The sequence below is a fragment of the Hypanus sabinus genome, chromosome X1 (assembly GCF_030144855.1).
Source record: "Hypanus sabinus isolate sHypSab1 chromosome X1, sHypSab1.hap1, whole genome shotgun sequence".
NCBI classification, from domain to species: domain Eukaryota; kingdom Metazoa; phylum Chordata; class Chondrichthyes; order Myliobatiformes; family Dasyatidae; genus Hypanus; species Hypanus sabinus.
The window spans coordinates 32,273,095-32,286,563 of record NC_082738.1 but is presented as its reverse complement, the minus strand read 5'-3'; the positions used below and the strand labels follow the sequence as shown (position 1 = coordinate 32,286,563).

The 13,469-nt window shown below is 48.6% G+C and overlaps 1 protein-coding gene across 1 annotated transcript; it reads right to left on the bottom strand.

The window, feature by feature from the left end:
• sp7 (Sp7 transcription factor) lies at positions 1 to 3,629 on the bottom strand. The gene is made up of 2 exons (XM_059956727.1): positions 3,512 to 3,629; positions 1 to 1,273 (listed from the first exon to the last, which is right to left on the bottom strand). The coding sequence occupies exons 1-2, from the start codon at positions 3,530 to 3,532 to the stop codon at positions 56 to 58; spliced, it is 1,239 nt and encodes a 412-aa protein (XP_059812710.1). The 5' UTR covers positions 3,533 to 3,629; the 3' UTR covers positions 1 to 55.
• Between the last annotated feature and the right edge of the window lie 9,840 nt (positions 3,630 to 13,469).

Sequence of the window (13,469 nt, the reverse complement as noted above, 5' to 3'; positions counted from 1 at the left end):
CCGTTTTCTTCATCCCCTTCCCCGTCCATCCACCCGCCGAAACCCGGAGCACAGCTCATATCTCCAGTAGCCCGCTCTGTTCAGTGGGGTCCGCCTCCTCGACAGTCCGGGAGCTGCTCTCCTGCGCCCCGTCTCCGGGTGAGGAAGGGGGTCGGATCTCCTTGCCCCCTCGGGGCTCCCGCTCGTTGTCGGTGGGGGCAGCCGCTGGAGGGACAGGGGCGGCGGCGGGAGGGGCTCCGTGACTACGCTGGTGTTTGGCCAGGTGGTCGCTGCGGGTAAAGCGGCGGGCGCAGAGCGGGCAGTGGAAGCGCCGTTCGCGAGTGTGGGCGCGGACGTGTCGCTCCAGTTCGTCAGCGCGGCCGAAACGGCGGCCGCAGAGCAGCCAGCTGCAGGCGAACGGCCGCTCGGAGCTGTGCCAGCGGAGGTGCGCCTTCAGGTGCGACGCCTTGCCGTAGACCTTGCCGCAGCCCGGCACTTGGCAGCTGTGAAGCCAGCGCCGCGGCTGCGGGACGCCCCTGCCCGGCTCCCCACGGCCGGACCAAGTGCAGGGGACTCCCACTCCTCCACCCCCACCTGTTCCTACTCCGCTCTGCTTGGGTCCGGCACCTTCACGGGACAGAATGCCGCCCCCTCCCGCTGTGGGCGCGGGGTACGTGCAGCTGAAGTCCCCCGGGAAGGAGGAGAGCGGCGACTGGAATGCGGCGGCGGAACTGGGGTGCGGCTGGAAGGTGTCCAGGCCGGCGGCGGAGGGAGGCGGGGGACAGAGCCAGCCGGCGCCCGGGTGGACGTCCCACCAAGAGGTCCCAGGGGAAGAGGGGTGGTCGGAGGAGGAGGAGGGTGGTGACCCCAGCTTGTACCAGGGGTAAGCGCCGGCTGCCTCCAACGCCGCGCACGCTCCGTGCAGGCAGTCGGCAGGGGGCAGGTTGCGGGGGGGCAAGAGGGGAGGATCGGGGAAGGAGGGGTACTCCGCAGCCGAGACGGCCGGACTGTGGGCATTCGAGGAGGACGAGGGAGGAGTGGAGGAGGAGGGAGATTGGTGGAGCAGACCGTGTCCGTAGAAATCCAGAGCATCGTCCGAGCAGGGGAGGCGGGAGGGGGGACCCAAGAGGTCTACTGTCCCAGGGCTGGCGGGCCCTCTCGCCCCTCCTTGGTAGAGCCGGCTGGAGGTGGAGGTGGAAGAGGAGGGGCTGGTGGTCTCGGCCGTAGGGCCCCCGAAGACGCCGCAGGTGCCCGAGAGTAGGGCGAAGGGGTTGGAAGCGAAGGAGCCTTCTTCCTGAGGGGGAGGAGAGGGGAACGGAGAGGGAAGTATGGAGGGTCGAGAGAGGGAGAGGAAAGCAGATGGGGTGGGGAGAGAGGAGGGAGAACAGAGGGAGGGAATGAGAGAGAGAGAGAGAGAGACCGAGAGTGGTGGAGATGGGAGGGGGAAAGAGATAGGGAGGAATGGGGAGGGAGAGAGAGAGAGAGAGGGAAGGATCAGAGGAGAGAGTTGGAGAGGAAGAGAGTACAAGAGTAGAGCAAGGGGGGAAAGGGGATAGTGAGTGGAGGGAGGAAAGGAGTAGGGAGTGGAACGGAAGGCAGAGGGAGGGGAGGGAAGAGAAAAAGAGTGCGGGGTTACAGATTGTAATCTCAATCCACCTCCCCAAAATCAACAAATATCCTCCCACCGTGTCAGTCTCACTGCCCCACTCTCCACACAGCCCCAAACTATTCTCACTTTCCAGCTTGCTCTCAGAAAAACAAAGAATAGATCTCGAAATGGAAATGAATTGAGGGATAGAACGTGTGTGTGTGTGTAGAATGTGAGGTAGGAATGGAAGGATGCGACAGTAAGATCGGACAGAGAGGGTGAGAGAGGAATAGAAGGAGAGAGCCAGGGAGAAATAAATAGTGATGGAGAGATAGCAAGAGAGAGGGAGAGAGTACAGAGAGATAAATAGAGTGACAAAATACAAGAAAAAGAGAGAAAGAGGCATAGATAGAGAGATGGACAAAGTGAATGGGAGAACGAAATGGTTGAGATATACAGAAAGATACAAGGACGGAGGGGAGAGTGAGACAGACAGAGAATTCTAGAGAGTGAGTTTGAGAGAGGGAAAGTGGAAATGGTGCCCGGATGATCCGGGGTTTGTCAGGATCCGTGGGTTATTTCTGTCTGCTCCCCACAACCCCCATTCTCACTGCCCCCTCTCTTCCTCCATACCCCAGTCCACTGTCTTAGCACGCCCCTGCCCGTTTGCAGGAGGAGATTCTCTCTACAATGTGAACGAGATATGTACATTCATTCAATCTCTTTTGTTAGACCCCTTCTGTCCCTCTCCATTCATCCCCGCCTCTAACACTTTTCTCATCCTCATCTCTGCTTCATTCTCTCTATCCCTTTATCTTTTCTTATTCCCCCTCCCTCTTCCTCTCTTCACTCACAGCCTATCAATCCCTGCCTCTATTTCTTTCCGTCTTTGTCTCCCGCTCTCACTCGTCTTAACTTCTCTCCCTTCCTTTCTCACTTTTCCTTTCTTCATCACTCTCTCCATTATGTTTTCTCTCCGTCCCTCAACCCCGCCACTCTCTACTTTCTCCCTGTTTTTCATTCTCTCTCTCCTATCCCCCTCCCTCTCTCTCCCCCTTCTCCCCATCTGCTTTCCTCTCTCTCCTCCCTTTTTGCACTCTCTCCTCTGTCTCTACTCCACTTCTCTCACCTCCCTCTCGCCTCATCTTTTTCTGGTTTTCTTTTCCTCTTTCCATCACTGCCCCTTTATCTCCCATCTCTCCTCTCTGCCCTCTTTCACACTCTCTCATTCTCCCTGACTATCCCCTCTCACTCTTTTATTTGCTTTTGCCCCATCCCTCCCTCTCTGCTGCTTTCTCACTTGCTGTCACCCGCTATCCCCTTCCCCTGCTCTCCCTGCCCCCTTTCTCTCTCTCTCCCTCCCCTACCACCCCTTCACTCTGCCACGTCTGTATTTGGAATCCATTGCTCTGCTAATCTTCCCCCTCACTCGTCTTTCTGCTCTCTCACTCTCTCCCTCTTTCTCCACCCATTATGTCCCTCTCTCCCCCATGAATCTCTTCGTGCTCCTCTGCTCCACCCCCTCTCTTATCTTCTATCTCCCCTCCCTTTTCTCTTCCCCTCTGGTCTGCCCCTGTCTCCTTCTCTCTTTCTCTTCCCTTTCACCTTTTCTTCCCCCTCCCTTTCTCTCTTCATTTCTCCTCTTTCCGTCTCCCCTCCCTTTCATTGCCTCTCTCTCTCCCATACCCCTCTCCTTCTCTTTCTCTTCCCTTCCCTCTCCTTTCACGATTCCCCTTTTCTCAACCCCTCACCCCCGTTCTCTCTCTTATTCCCACTCTCCCTTCCTCCCCGTGTCTCTGCCCTTACCCATTCTCTCTCTCTCCCACTCTCTCTTTTCCCTCTCCCGCCTTCTCTTCCCCCCCCCCTCGCCTTCCACGCTCTCTCCCCACCCGGAACGGACGACAGGCGCCCCGCAGAAGGAGGGAAGGAAGACCCGCGCCTCACCTCCAGAACCGAAGTCGCCATCTCCTTTGCCCGGGTGAGAGTTCGAGACCCGCCGCCGCCGCCACCCTCTGTAGTAGTGTTTCTGGTCCGGGCTCAGGATGGACCCGCCTCTCTAATTACAGTGTGTGGCAGGTTTTAAGGACATGAGCCGGCTCCCCCCCCCCCCTCCCCTCGCTCTCAGTCTCTGGGGGTGTCAGTGATACACCATGATGTTCTATTAAAATCCCTGCGAGCCCACTCCCCCCACCCCGCCACACACACGCGCGCGCATCAGGACTGCCCTGATGTTCAAAGCCTCCCAAGTTACTTTGAAACAGATTTTAATTTCCCTTCTGCGAAACCGTTAACCCCCGACAAAAAAAACAATAAATCTATATAACCTGTGTGAATCCAATATTTCCGCGCTCTCTGCAAAACCATTCACTTGCCGGCAATCTGTTTAAATCACTGATTATTTTAAAGTCCTCTTCAATCTACCCTAATCGACTATATTTACAGTCACAATCTATTTAAATCATAAGACATAGGGGCATAATTAGGCCATTTGGCCCGTCGAGTTTGCTCCGCCATTCGATCATGGTATCCGCCTCAACCCGCTTTCCCCATAAACTTTGACGCCCTTACTAATGAAGAAACTACCACCCTCTGGCTAAAGAAATCATTGCTTCCTCTACAATATTTCCAAAATTATTCTTCATAATTTTACAATCTATTTCAATCAATTTATTTATAGTGTCTACAATATATTTCAATCACTATTTTTTTAAAATATTTACGATCTCTTAAATCAATACTTTATAGTATTAGTAATCTATTTAAGTCATTAGTTTCTCCTCAATATTTATAATCTATTTGAATAATTACATTCTCTGCCTGTAACTTTTGCAATCTATTCAAATCATTAATTTCTTCACAATATTTACAACCTATTGAAACCAATGCTTAAATGATGGGTGCACTTTATCTGTTTACATTATTAACTTCTTTGCAATATTTACAACCTATTAAAAGCATTACTTTTTTGTAGATTTGCAAAATATTTAAATGATTAATGTCTGTGCAGTGTTTTCAATTACTATCATTCTGTGCAGTAGTTACAGCCTATTTAAATCATTATTTTATCGGTAGTTGTTGCAATCTACACTCAGTACACCCACTTTCTTGGGTACCATCTGTACCTAATAAAGTGGCCATTGAGTGTATGATTGTGGTCTTCCGTCGCTGCTGTCCCCTTGAACACTATTTCACTATTTTTGCTCTCTTTTTTTGTACTGCCTATTTAATTTTTTTAATATACACTCAATGGCCACTTTGTTAGGTGCAGGAGTGGAACCCGGTGTGGTTTTCTGCTGCTGTAGCCCCTCCACTTCATGGTTTGATGTGTCGTGCAGTCAGAGATGCTCTTCTGCACTCCGTGGTTATTTGAGTTGCTTTCACCTTTCCTGTCAGCTTGAACCAGTCTGGCCATTCTCCTCTGACCTCGCTCAGTAACAAAGTGTTTTCACCCACAGAACTGCCACTCACTGGGTGTCTTTAGTTTTTTTTTTGCATCATCCTCTAAACTCCGGAGACTCTGCGTGAAAATCGCAGGAGAGCAACAGTTTTTGAGATACTCAACCCCCCCCCCCCCCCTTCTGACACCAACAATCATTCCACGGTCAAAGTCACTTAGATCATATTTCTTCCCCGTTCTAATATTTGGTCTGAACAACAACTGAACAGCTTGACTATGTCTGTATGTTTTTATGCATTCAGTTGCTGCCACATGATTGGCTGATTAGATATTTGCGTAAGGAGCAGGTGTACAGGTGTACTTCATAAAGTGGCCACCGAGTGTAATTAAATCATTTTGTGCAGTATTTACAACCTAATTGAATCATTATTTTATTTGTGGGTTTTGCAATCGATTTAAGTAATTAACTTCTCTGTAATTCTTATAACCTGTTTAAATCATTACTGTTTTTGCAGCATGTGCGATCTATTTAAATTATTAATTTCTGTGCAATATTTACAACTTGTTTAAATTGCTGTTTTATTTATAGTATCTGCTGTCTAATTTATGAGCACTATTTACCATCCATTTAAATCAATCTTTGTAGTACTGTATCTACAAACTCTTTGATTCATTAATTTCTATTTACAATCTATTTAAGTCATTATTTGTAATATCTACAAATTATTGGAATCAATAGTTTTAGCAATCCTGATGTCAGATTGCTAAATAGATTCATAATCTATTTAATTTAGTTATTTATAATCTTTAGTTAGGATAGTTTTATATTTGCAATCTATTCAAATCAGATTTTTAAACCTATTTAAGTACATATAAAATGGATTTTTGTATTTATATCAATCAGGTATTTTTATAATATTTACAGAGTACATAAACAATGTTTTTACAAAGTTGAATAATTTTTTCAAATATCTTTATTCAAGTGTGTGTACTTGTATGTCTGTATATGTATGTGGTTTTTTGGGGGTCTGTAATTAATTTGCAATATTTTTCACATTGATATAATTTAGCTTTTCTTTCAAAACTTATTTATGTGTGCATTATGTCGTTGTGGACCTGTGTGCCAGTGATTTTGTAGTCCTTGTTTCTGTGTGCTTGTATATCTGTGTCCCTGTTCCCAGGAGTAAATATTCAGCTTATATATTCTGGTATGTACAGTCAGTTTGTGCATGTTCCTGTATTTCTGTCATGGTGTAACTTTTGTCTGTATTTGTGTCAGTTTGTCTGTAACTCTGTGTGTGTGTGTTGTATGCAGCTGTATTGCTGTGTCATAACTATTTATGTACATGTTGTCTCTCTGTATTCATATGCGTGTCTGTATGTCTGTATACATACGGATGTGGTTTTTTGTCTGTGTAAGCCTGCACTTAGTGTGCTTGTTCAGTGTGTGTGCACATGAGGGAATGTCTCACACACCCACACACATGTGGACTCCCACACACACAGACAAAAACACTTTCTTTCATTCACACACACAGACACTATCCAACACATATACTCTCTATCACACAAGCACACACTCACATGCTGATGCTCCCTGACACACACTCACCCAGATTCGCATTCATTCATTCTCTCTTTCTCTGACACACACACACACCTCTCTAAAACCAGAAGTCCAAGTAAGACCACTTTTATTGAATTATCAATATTACCTGACTGTAAGTAAAGATTAAAAATAAGAGAAACCTTGATCTCAGGTGCAGGGAATGTGGCAGAGAGTGCGAAATGTGTATGTAGTTTTGGAAAGTTTTCAGGCAAAGGGTTAATGTTCCATCCAATTATAATGGATCAAGTCAAAATGATGGTGAATATTTTTGGTGCTGAGATCAAGACCATAGACTTAATTAGACAATATTATAACCTAGCCCAGGGTTGTGGATTGGTGGGAAAGCAGTGTATGGGACACAGAGAGAATAGGGCAGAGAGAGAGAGAGAGAGAGAGAGAGAGGGTGGGGGGGGGATGATGTAAGAGAGGGGAAGGAGAGAAATGAGAGTAATGGCTAGGAGGGAGGGGAGAAGGGAAGAAAGAGGGAGGGGGAAGGGGGAAGAAAGGAAGAGAGAGGGAAGGGGAGAGAAAGGGGTGGAGATGAAGAGACGGGAGAAGTGAGGGGGAGGGAGAGAGAGAGTTATAGCTTAAGAAAAAAATTCTGAGACCAATTTTGTTCACTCAGAGAAATAAAAATCAAAAGAACAAATAGGTGCTGAGGGTGTTGCCATACTGTTGGGGGGTTGTGTGAGGAGGGAGCAGTGGGAGGGGCGGTGAGGAGGGAGAGCCGTGCTGTGGGAGGGACGGTGAGGAGCACCGTGCAGTGGGTGGGAAGGTGAGGAGGGAGCGCCGTGCTGTGGGAGGGACGGTGAGGAGGGAGCGCCGTGCTGTGGGAGGGACGGTGAGGAGGGAGCGCCGTGCTGTGGGAGGGTCGGTGAGGAGGGAGTGCGGTGCTGTTGGAGGGGCGGTGAGGAGGGAGTACCATGCTGTGGGAGGGTCGGTGAGGAGGGAGTGGTGCTGTGGGAGGGGAGGGGAGGAGGGAGCGCCGTGCTGTGGGAGGGTCGGTGAGGAGGGAGCGCCGTGCTGTGGGAGGGGCGGTGAGGAGGGAGTGCGGTGCTGTGGGAGGGGCGGTGAGGAGGGAGCGCCGTGCTGTGGGAGGGGCGGTGAGGAGGGAGTACCATGCTGTGGGAGGGGCGGTGAGGAGGGAGCGCGGTGCTGTGGGAGGAGCAATGAGGAGGGAGTTGTTTCACTGTGGGAGTGGGGGTAAGGTGGGGTGGGCAGTGACGAGTGAGGGCTGCACTGGGAGGGGTGGTGAGGAGGGAATGTTGCACTGAGGATGAGTGAGTGCTTCGTTATGGGAAGAGTGGTGAGAAAGGAGATTCACACTGTAGGAGGGGCAGTGAGGAGGGAGCTCTGTGAGAAGGGCAATAAGGCGGTGAGCATCACATGATCATGTTTGGGAGCGATTTGAAAGGTGCGGGCAAGATGCTTTCCAAAGAAGAATAGGTAAGAGTAAAGGAGAGCCAAGAGTAGATATCGGACTGCTGGAAAATGATGTTAGGGAGGTAGTAATGGGGGTAAGGAAATAGCAGACAAACTCAACAAGTATCTTGCATCAGTCTTCATTGTGAAAGACACAAGCAGTATGCCAGAAATGTGAGAGTGTCAGGAGGCAGAAGTGAGTGTAGTTGCTATTACTAGGAAGAAGGTGCTTGGGGAGCTGAAAGGTCTGAAGGCCGATAAGCCACCGGGACCAAATGGACCGCACCCCAAGGCTCTGAAGGAGGTGGCTGAAGAGATTGTGGAGGCATTAGTAATGACCTTTCAAGTATCACTAGATTCTGGAATGGTTCCAAAGGACTGGAAAATTACAAAGGGAGGGAAGAGAAAGGAAATTATGGGCCAGTTATCCTGACCTCAGTGGTTGGGAAGATGTTGGAGTCCATTATTAGGGATGAGGTTTCAGGGGGAATTGGAGGCACATGATAAAATAGGCCAAAGTCAGCTTGGTTTCCTTAAGGGAAAATCTGTTGGAATTCTTCGAGGAAATAACAGATAGGATGGATAAAGGAGAGTCAGTGGATGCTGTTTAGGGATTTTCCGAAAGCCTCTGACAAAGTGCCACACGTAAGGCTGCTGAACAAGATAAGAACCCATGGGATTACAGGAAAGATACTTGCACGGATAGAGCATTGGCTGATTGGCTGCAGTCAAAGAGTTGGAATAAAGGGAGCCTCTTCTGATTGGTTGCCGGTGACTAGTGGTGTTCTGCAGGGTTTGGTTTTGGAACCACTTCTTTTTATGTTATATGTCAATGATTTGGATGACAGAATTGATGGCTTTGTGGCCAAATCCGTGGATGATACAAAGATGGGTGGAGGGCAGGTAGTGTTAAGGAAGTAGAGAGGCCGCAACAGGACTGAGACAGATTAGGAGAATGGGCAAAGAAATGGCTGATGGAATACAGTGTCAGGAAGTGTGTGGTCGTGCACTTTGGTAGAAGAAGTAAAGGTGTAGACTATTTTCTAAACGGAAATAATTCAGAAATCAGAGGTGCAAAAGGACTGGAGATTCATTGCAGGTTGAATCTGTGGTGAGGAAGGCAAATGCAATGTTAGCATTCATTTCAAAAGGACTAAAATAAAAAAGCAAGGATGTGAGTATTGTGTAACACACACAAAATGCTGGAGATTGGAGGACTGTGAGCAGTTTTCAGACCCATATCTAAGAAAGGATGTGCTGACGTTGGAGAGGCTCCAGAGAAGGTTCAAGAAAATAATTCTAGAAATGGAAGGATTAAGGTATGAGGAGCATTTCATGGCTCTGGGCCTGGACTCATTGCAGTTCAGAAGAATGGGGGGAGAATTCTTATTGAAATGTACCAAATTTTGAAAGGCCCAGATAGAGTGGATGAGGAGAGGATGTTTCCTACAGTGAGGGAGTCTAGGACCAGAGAGTGCGCAGTCTCAGAATAGAAGGATGTATCTTTGGAACAGAGTTGAGGAGGAATTCCTTCAGCCAGGGTGGTGAATCTATGGAATTCATTACCACAGACAGATGTGGAGACATAATCATTGGGTGTATTAATAAAATCAAATGATGCCGTTCATCCTGATGCATTTCAAATTGTTGTTAGGGATTTCAGTCAGGCTTGTTTGAAGGAAACCCTGCTCAATTACAATTAGAATTCAACCTGTAGCACCAGAGATTCCAACATACTAAACCACTGTTAAACTAAGATAAGGAATGGCTTCAGTTCCTTGCCCAAGACTGCATTTTGGTAAATCGGATCACTTGACTGTCCTTGCATACAGGCAGAGGCAAAAGAACTAAGCTCCAGAGAGTAGGACAACAAAGAGATGGTCACAGGAGGCAGAGGAGCAGCTAAGGGATTGCTTCGACTGACCGCTCAGTTGACTGGGCCATGTTTAAGGACTTGAGTGTGGGTGTGAATGAATACACCATAGTGGTAATGGACTTCATTAAAACAGCTATAGATGAGTGTGTCCCCACAAAATCATTCGGACTCAATCAGAAACTTTGGATCAACCATGAAATCAAAAATCTGCTGAAATCTAGATCGGAGGCATTCAGGTGTGTCAGCAAGAAAGTTCCAAGAGGTCTAGGTATCATCTCCGGAGAGCCATCTCACAGGCCAAGTGGTAATTCCAAATCGAATCAACAAGGGATGCTCAACAGCTGTGTCAGGGGTGAATACCATCACCTTCTACAAAGTTAAATCAAGCGACGTACTGTAGGAGACAGCAGGGCTTTGCTCCCAGAGGAGCTCAATGGCTTTGATGCTCGCTTTGACCTTAAAAACATGGAGGAACCTTAATGAAATCTCACAGCCCCCCGATGATCCATGTCTCTGAGGGTGATGTACGAGTAACCTACAGGAGGGTGACCCACTGAAAGCATCCAGCCCAGTCGGTTACCTGGCCAAGTACTAAAGACCTGTTCTGATCAACTGGCTGGAGTGTTCACTGAGATCTTTAACCTCTCACTTCTGCAGACGGAGGTACCCACCTGCTTCAAGCAGGCCCCAATTGTACCGGTGCCCAAGAGGAACCTGGTGACCTGCCTCAATGACTATCATCCAGTCATCCACAGTGATGAAGTATTTTCAGAGGTTGGTGATGAAACATATCAACTCCTGCCGGAGAAGCAACTTGGATCTGCTCCAATTTGCCTACCAGGGCAACAGGTCCACAGCGGTTGCCATCTCATTGGCTCTTCACTCAACCCTGGAACATCTGGACAGAAAAGATGCATACATCAGGATGCTCTCTATCGACTACAGCTCAACTTTCAGTACCGTCATCCCCTCAAATCTGATCAGTAAGCTTCAAGACCTTGACCTCAATAACCCTTTGTGCAATTGGATCCAGGATTTCTTCACTTGCAGATGCCAGTCAGTTCGGATTAGCAACAACATCTCCTCCACAATCTCCATCAGCACAGGTGCACCACAGGCCTGTATGCTTAGCCCCCTGCTCTACTCGCTTTACACTTACGACTGTGTGGCTAAGCACAGCTCCAATGCCATATTTAAGTTTGCTGACAACATCACTGTCGGAGGCTGAATCAAAGGTGGTGATGAATCAGCATACAGGAGGAAGACTGAAAATCTGGCTGAGGGGTGTCATAACAACAACCTGTCACTCAATGTCAGGAAGACCTAGCTCCTGATTATTGACTCTATGGGGAGGAAACCAGAGGTCCGTGATCCAGTCCTCATCGGGGGATCAGAGGTGGAGAGGGTCAGCAACTTTAAATTCCTCAGCGTTATCATTTCAGAGGATCTGTCCTGGGCCCAGCACACAAGAGCAATTACGGAAAAAGCACAGCAGCACCTCTATTACATTGGGAGTTTGCAAAGATTCAGCATGTCATCGTAAACTTCGACAAAATTCTATAGACGTGTGGTGGGGAGTATATTGACTGGCTGCATCACAGCCTGGTATGGAAACGTCAATACCCTTAAACAGAAAATCCTACAAAAAGTAGTGGATACGGCCCAGTCCATCATGGGTATAGCCCATCTACATGAAACACTGTTGCAGGAAAGCGACTCTCACCATTGGGGACCCCCAGCACCCAGGACAAACTCTCCTTTCACTGCTGCTATCAGGAAGAAGGTACAGGAGCCTCTGGTCCCACACCACCAGGTTCAGGAACAGTTATTACCCCTCAGCCATCAGACCTCCAACACTGAACTGTTTTCCCATAACATATGAACTCACTTTCAAGGAATCTTCATCTCATGCTCTCAAAATTTATTGCTTATTTATTTATTATTATTGTTTCTTTCCTTTTGTGTTTGCACAGCTTGTTGTTTTTTGCACTCCGGTCGAATGCCCAGGTCGGGTGATCTTTCATTGATTCTATTCCAGAGATGTATTGAGTAAGGCCACAAGAAAATGAATCTCGGGTTGTATATGGTGACGTATGTGTACTTTGATAATAAATTTGCTTTGAACTTTGATACTTAAAGCATTAAGATATTGATTAGTAAGGGCATCAAAGGCAGGAGAATGGGGTTGAGAGGGAAAATAAATCAGCCTTGATGGAATGGCAGAGCAGACTCGATGGGCTGAATGGCCTAATTCTGTCCCTGTGTCTTTCAGTCTCGTACTCTGAGAGAACTGCAAGGAACTGCAGCACGAATGGGTATTGATTTCTGAACATTTAAACACCATTTAATATCTCCACTTTCTGATTTTATCCCTTCAGCCCTCTTCTTCAGCTCTTCATCTCCACTCCCACCCCCCAACCCCAGTTCCACTAAAACAGCCCCGTCTCACACCCATCAGCCCATCGCATCCCAGGAGCCGGCGGGACTGACCACGGAGGGTTGGCGGGTCTGCAAAGGGCCGCGCCAGGCCCTCGTTGGCGAGGCTGTTCTTATATCGCGGGAGGAGGGGTGGAGGCGGGGGGGGGTGGTGCGCGGGTGTGAAGAGGGTGGTTGTGAGTGGGAAGGACTCCCGGAGGAATGGAGTGGACCATCAGAGCTGCCTGGATTCAGCTGAGCACACTACCCAGACCGGGAGAGCGAGCAGCCAGGGACCCTCACTGCCCTCCTCCCGACCAATCTCCCCACCTTTCCTGAGGGAGGAATAGAACACATCTGTCTCCAGCTGAATTTTGCAGAGGTTTAAACTCTTCCCTCTGTCCCCTCCTTTCTCTTCCTCTTCCCTCTCCTCCTCCTTCATCCCCTCCCTTACTCCCTCCCTCCAACTCTCCCCACACCTCCTCTCTGCTCTACCCTCTCTGCTCTCCCCTCACCCTCTCTTCTACCCCTCCCCCACTACCCCATTCTTCCTCCCTCCCCTCCCCTGCTCACCCTTCCCAAACACTGCAGGAAGAGCCATCAGTGGTCTGACTGTCTTTTCCAAATTGACAACAGCTGGTCGGGAGCTCACCACTAACCACCACCTCAGCGATGTGCTGAATAAACCCAAGCATCATCGTAGGACAAGGGCGCTGGGCGAGGTCCTTCCGCTCCTTTCTGGCCTGTTGCACAGAACACAGGACACAGAATGCTGCGCTGAACTCTTTAAACTAGTAATTAAACTCTTAACTAAACTAATCCCCCCTGCCTACACGTATCCCTATATGTCCGTATCCCTCTTTTCCCTGTGCATCCGTGTGTCTGTCTAAGAGCCTCTCAAACATCCTCTGTCATATCTGAAACCACCACCCCTGCCACCACATTCTGGAAACCCACCGCTCTGTATGTAACAAAAAATACCTTTGAACTTACCCACCTCACCTTAAATGCATGCCCCTTGGTATTAGACATTTCCACGCTGGGAAAAATATATTGGCTGTCTACTCTATCTGTGCCTCTCACAATCTATCAGACCTTGCCTGGGACGGAGTGTGCCAGTCGTGGGATAAGACTGGGTCTGTTCCCCCGGAGTGAAGGAGCCTGTGGTCCCTGACAGTATTAC